General features: G+C 48.0%; 1 protein-coding gene across 1 annotated transcript; it reads left to right on the forward strand.

Annotated features, from left to right (window-relative positions):
- Nucleotides 1–212: 212 nt before the first annotated feature.
- On the forward strand, nt 213–3,729 carry LOC123091673 (DNA-directed RNA polymerase V subunit 5A). Its single transcript, XM_044513262.1, has 4 exons — nt 213–641; nt 718–894; nt 2,378–2,491; nt 3,357–3,729. Exons 1-4 carry the CDS (start codon nt 300–302, stop codon nt 3,480–3,482), a joined length of 759 nt encoding a protein of 252 aa, XP_044369197.1. The 5' UTR covers nt 213–299; the 3' UTR covers nt 3,483–3,729.
- The last annotated feature ends 2,106 nt before the right edge of the window (nt 3,730–5,835 follow it).

Consider the following 5,835-nt stretch of genomic DNA (forward strand, 5'->3'; position numbering starts at 1 on the left):
CCGTATACGTCTCGTAGTCGACGGGAATGTCTCCTCCCATTGAACATGTATCGCCGGAAATTCTGAAATAAATCCAGAATAAATGCGAGCACCAGGACTTGAATTTTGATGGGCTGAAATACCACTATCCACCTAACTATCCAACCACATGTTTGTTCGCAGTGCCTCCCCCATTATTAGAAGAAAAAAAACGCACCACGTGAATACGAGAGGGCGAGAGTGGCAAAGGGCGCAAGGCTCGTTTGCTTTTCCCTACACCCAAAACCCCAATTTCCTCCCACCAGAGCACAAAGAAAGAAATGAATCAATTCGCCCCTCAGCAATCATCGCTCGCCATGGACTCAGGGGAGAGCTCGGCCGCCTCCAACGCCGCCCACGCGGCAATGGCCGTCGACTACGCCCCCGAGGTCGCCGGCTGCGTTTCGTCCATGGTCGACCTCGGCGGCGCCGCCGGCGTGGAGAGCCAGCGCCTGTTCCTGGCGCGCCGCACGGCGCTGGAGATGCTGCGGGACCGCGGGTACAGCGTACCGGAGGACGAGATCGCCCGCACCCTCCCGGAGTTCCGCGCGTGGTGGTCCGAGACGCCCGAGATCGAGCGCCTCTCCTTTTCCACAACCCTCGCCTCCGACGAGTCCAACAAGGTGCCCCTTTTTCCCATTCCCTTCCGTATTTTTGCGAGGGAGGAGCTGATCCACTCTAGCAACGTGATTAACACAGGTGCGAATTGTGTTCTGCCCACCTGAGCCCGTCAAAATCGCAGCTATCCGGGAGGTGTATGTCCGAATCAAAGAAGAGAACTTGTCTTGCCTGATTCTGATTTTGCAGAGCAAAATAACAGCTAGAGCTAGGGAGTCTATCAAGGAGATGTTCAAATTCAAAGTAGATGTATTCCAGGTTAGTTTCCTCTAATCTGTTGGTGGCCTGTTCTAAATTTGGAACACTGTATTCCAAAATTCACATTCTGCAAGCAAAGATAATGGCAATTTGTGTTGTAGCTTGTAAGTACAATGCCATACCATTAGGATAGGTAGGTAACTTGTTACTACAGTGGCATGAGTGTTAATTCGGTGTTATCCTGACCATAGTGGTGTACCAAGGCCAGCTCTATAACTTGGCCCTTAAGGCATATATATGTATGTGCATGTAGGTATATATACATGTCTATTTTCATTTGCAAAGTATTAAGAGTTATACTTCAACCACACATTCTTACGGCGGAAAGAAGCCATGAGGGAAGGAAACCTCTGAAGAAGCAGCGATGAGGCATATGCTGACATTATCCTCTAGAGGCTGTGCCACCTGCTGGAGAGCGCGTTGGTGAGCACGGCTCGCTCGCGGGCAGCAAGGTCAACAAACGCAGCTGGACGTCGAGGGGTAGTGCTCTGATTTGGTTCTTGCTGCTTGCCGCAGTGGTCGCCATTTCGTCGAATAGGCAGCGAGCAAGTTCTGCATGTAAGGAGATGAGTAGTTAAACCACATGTGTAAACCCATTGAATCAAAAGGTGTCACGGCATCACCTCACCCCAGAATCAACGGCGGTCGGAAGCTCCGGCGGAGAGAGGAATGCGACCCCTGGGCTCACGCACACATTCGCAAACGGCGGCTGGAGGTGAGGTCGAGAAAAGTAACCTTGCCATGCTGTGCGCCCATGCCGCAGTTACCGATAGCGTTTATTTTTCTCGTGGGCTGTCGAAATGGCGGTTTCTTTCTTACTAAGCTGCGTTTCTTTCCTTCACTGGCTCAGACTGCCGGCTGGCGAACATAGCAAGTAGTCCCTTTGTTCCATTATATAAGGTGTATTTATTTTTCACTAAAATTCCATATTATAAGGTGTATTTATGTTTTTCTACAGGATTTCCATTTTGCCCCTACCCCTGCCTTCCAACTGCACACGTTAGAGCTAACTTTTGGAGTAGTTACCCCCAGTATGCTTCCTCTTGGCAGTTAATTACGTGCAGTATCTTCGTGATTGTTTTTTTCAACCTTGCATGCCATATGACCATCCGGAATTGTTGGAGATATGCATGCCATCTATGGCTCATGCCAAGTATTACCGACTGAGTTAGGGGTATTTGTGTCCCGAATTTCCGAGTATTACCTTATATTTAGGAGCGGAGGGAGTAATGTCTATATGCCCTGCTGCCCCCCCCCCCCTGACGGCCTGGACCCTAGGCGGTCGCCCCTCCCGCCTAAGCCCAGAGCCGGCCCTGTGGAGTATGTTTCTGCTAGTTATGCTCTTAATCTCAAATCTGTATGCATATAGTTTGGTGACTTAAGTGGTGTATGGTTGATGTTTTACTGTTTTACACAATATGCTAGCAATTAACATTCTACGGTTTACATTTGCGAACTGATGTGCTCTGCTCTCCTATGGTAGATCACAGAGTTACTGGTGAACATTACTAAGCATGTCCTGAAGCCCAAGCATGAAGTGCTGACTGCAGAAGAAAAAGCGAAGCTCCTGAAGGAGTACAATGTGGTGGATTCACAGGTATGTCTGTCTATAATTTGCTGATAGTACTGTAAAATTTGTTACTGATTTCTAGTATGAACTATATGATAGTGTTCTAAAAGATATGTATTCACAATTGTGGTAACTATCCAGTGAATGCTTTTGTGGGGAATATGTGTGATTTATTTACTATGATCAACTTACGAGCCAAGCACATTTAAAGTGGAAGTACAGTAAAAATATGTTATTATTTCATTGAAATATTTGACTCCAGATCATGGAGTTTCTTTCTTCTCCTTTTTTTGCCGGATGAGAAAGATCACTAGCTTTAAGACAACACCTGTTCTGGAGATAGCATTTTACAGTTTTCCTCGAGCCAAAAATTGATGGTGTTAAAACAAATGATCCTTCCGGTTACTATTTTCTGATTATTTTTTAAAAGAATTGGGGTGTTTAGTATTCCAACCTTTCACTAGAAATGACAAGAGAACTTTTGTAATTGCAATGTAAAATTCTCCTCACCTATCCACGTGTTGTTTTCAGTTACACTGCAAGCTCCTTACAAGCTGGTAAACAAAATCTTAAATTCAAAATGTATCACCTCCTTTCACTATTATAAGACGTTTTCGACAGACACACTAAAATGCGTCTATATACATCTGATTCAGAAAGAAGTTAGAACATCTTTATAATTTGGAAAGGAGGGAGTACTTATCTGCCCATGATATGCTTAATAGTCATTGCGGGGCAGTACTGCGTTTTTTCTTCTTGAGTCTTGACATGCCTCAAATGCCAAACCACACTTACTGTTCGCTTGGATTCTATTTTAGTATATATTGATGCCTCATTTTGTCATAAACCACATGTACACCACTTTGCTAAAACTGTTGTTTGTATCTTTCAGTTGCCTCGCATGCTAGAGACCGATGAAGTTGCTCGCTACTATGGCCTTGGCAAGGGAACCGTGGTGAAATTCACATATGACAGCGAGCTCACCGTTGACCATGTGACATACAGATGTATCTTCTGATGGATCCGTTTGGTTTCCATGGGATGAAGGTTGCTGTAGGCCAATGTACTAGCCTACCGTGTTGTCTTCTGTTAGGCCTCGCGGCAATGTAGTTAGAAAACTGTTCCCCATCCTAAGCTATCTGGTAGTCAGTTTCAGATGTTTCTTAGAAAGTCTGGCACAAGTTTGTTTCCGTGGTCACCGCATGTCTTTGAAAACTGAAATGTGTCGTGGATAGTCGCTCAAATGTGATTGTGGGGTTGTCACTGCTGCTGTTGCGTTGCCAGTGTTGTTCATGTTGGTGGTGCTATTTGCGTGTGATTTTCAGGTTGTGAACTTCAGCTTTGCTCATGTTGGTCATGTCTGTTAGCCTCACTGGTTTCAGGAGAAACTCATCTGCTCCTTCCACCTTGCATCTGATTCAGTCATTCAGATCAGAATGAGTTGTGCTTCGGTGCGCCCCTCCTAAAAAAATATGCGCATCTCAAAGCAACTTTAAAAAGGGTATTCTCGTTTAGGCTAATCACGCAACACCTAGGCTGATCGATTCTACCGTCGCTAATTAGTGATTCCTGCGATTCACGTACCACGAGTGAACAATTGGGGTAGAGGCCTTTCCGGAAGAAGACCACTCTGGTTCTTGCGGTGCAGTTCTTCGTGACCACCAGCGTGGCTTCATTGGTGCCGCTACAGCAGTCTTGGAACATGTTGCTCATGTGGTGTCTGCTAAAGCTGCTTCTCTTCGAGAGGGTTTGAAACCAGCTTAAAGAATTGGTTGCAATAACCTGCTGGTTCAAATGGGTAATTTAGTTGTGGTGAAAACATTAAGGCTTAATGAAGGCCATTCTATGGTGGCGGCTCCAATACTAGTAGATGATTGTCCTAAGGAATTGGCGGATTTTGGGATGGTTACTATTCAGTTTTGTAATAGAGTCTAACATGATAGCGCATGAGCTAGCTTAGTGGGGGCGTTCTCACCCTCCGACTTTGTGGTTCGAAGAACCCCCAATTTTATTGCTAAATTTTTTAGCAGACAAATGCAAGTGTTATTTGATTTTAAAAAATCTAGCCATGAAGGCATTTCTGTCAAAAAGAAAAACTTAAGGTCACACTAGGCGTCGGTTGATTGGCCTAAATTTCGGTAGGTTGCCACGTGTACGTCAGCTTGGACCTCCCTTTGACCGTACGGTCTGCGTGAGTCAAGCCTGCACGTATAGCGCGGGCGCTGCCCCCATTGCCTGCATGTCCTCTCGGTCACCGATCACCTCCCCTTGCCTGGACGCCCTCCCTCCACCGCCCGCACTGCCGGATGCGCTCATCGCCCTCATTTGGTTGGTCGCAGCTCATCGGTTGCAACACCCATTGATGTCCTCGTCATCACAGTTGCCCCGCTCAGTTGTAACATTTTATGTGCCCGGTCATGGCAAAAATTGTCTTGCTCCTTCGCAGGGCTCGGTGCACCCCTGCTCGCCATCGTCATCTCGCCGGTCTCAGGTTGAAACTTATAAAAGAGCCTGTTGTGGCTATGTCGTGGTATTCTCACGGGGGGTGTTGCAAGACGACATATGCCACAAGGTGGCTTCGTGTGAGGGCAAGACTGCTGCCGGAATATCCAGGGACGGATATGCGAGTAGCACGCGCTAGTTTACCCAGGTTCGGGGCTCTCCGGAGAGATAACACCCCTACTCCTGCATGTCTGACTATATCTGGTATATCTGGTACAGAGTGCTCCTGGAGCTGTATCTGAGGTCAGTGCCATAGGCATCTGGCATCTGGCCTTGTATATGCATATGAGCACAAGTATGTGCTTAACTGTGGGTGGATGGATGAATGGATGTCTGTGTGTGCTAGCTAGCTTGCTGGCTATGCATGCGTGAGTGTGTGTCCAGGGAGCCTTGTGGCCGTGAGCATGTGTGCACACGTGTGTGTGAGAGTCCATGGGTGTCCATCCCCTGGATGGATGGATGTGTGTCTTATATAGTGTGGGGGTAGCTTAGGAAGTAAGCTATGTAGGTATGGTAGCTAGCTAGATAGTGACATGGTGGGATGTCACACTTGTCCCCTAGGTCACTTCATAAATAGTGCCCAGGAACAAGTGTCAATGTACATGATGGCGTCGGGGTACGGTTGTCCCGTCGATGTCTTGTCGGTGTCGGGTCGGGCTGCAGTCGGCAGCCGGCTGGTAGGCGCAGTCGGCAGCCGACAGTCGGCAGGGGCGGCCGGGAAGTCGGCAACCAGCAGCCGGCCTGGTGGAGCAGTCAGCAGCCACCAGTCGGCTTGGGCGGTCGGGAAGTCGGCAGCCAGCAGTTGGCCTGGGCGGCCGGGAAGTCGGCAGCCAGCAGTCGGCCTGGTGGAGCAGCCAGCAGCCAGCAGT

Source organism: Triticum aestivum, chromosome 4B, assembly GCF_018294505.1.
Source record: "Triticum aestivum cultivar Chinese Spring chromosome 4B, IWGSC CS RefSeq v2.1, whole genome shotgun sequence".
NCBI classification, from domain to species: domain Eukaryota; kingdom Viridiplantae; phylum Streptophyta; class Magnoliopsida; order Poales; family Poaceae; genus Triticum; species Triticum aestivum.

Coding starts and splice junctions, on each gene's coding strand:
- LOC123091673 (XM_044513262.1), top strand. CDS start 300: ATGAATCAATTCGCCCCTCAGCAATCATCGCTCGCCATGGACTCAGGG. Junction 895..2,377: donor TCAAAGTAGATGTATTCCAG/GTTAGTTTCCTC, acceptor CTCCTATGGTAG/ATCACAGAGTTACTGGTGAA. Junction 2,492..3,356: donor ACAATGTGGTGGATTCACAG/GTATGTCTGTCT, acceptor TGTATCTTTCAG/TTGCCTCGCATGCTAGAGAC.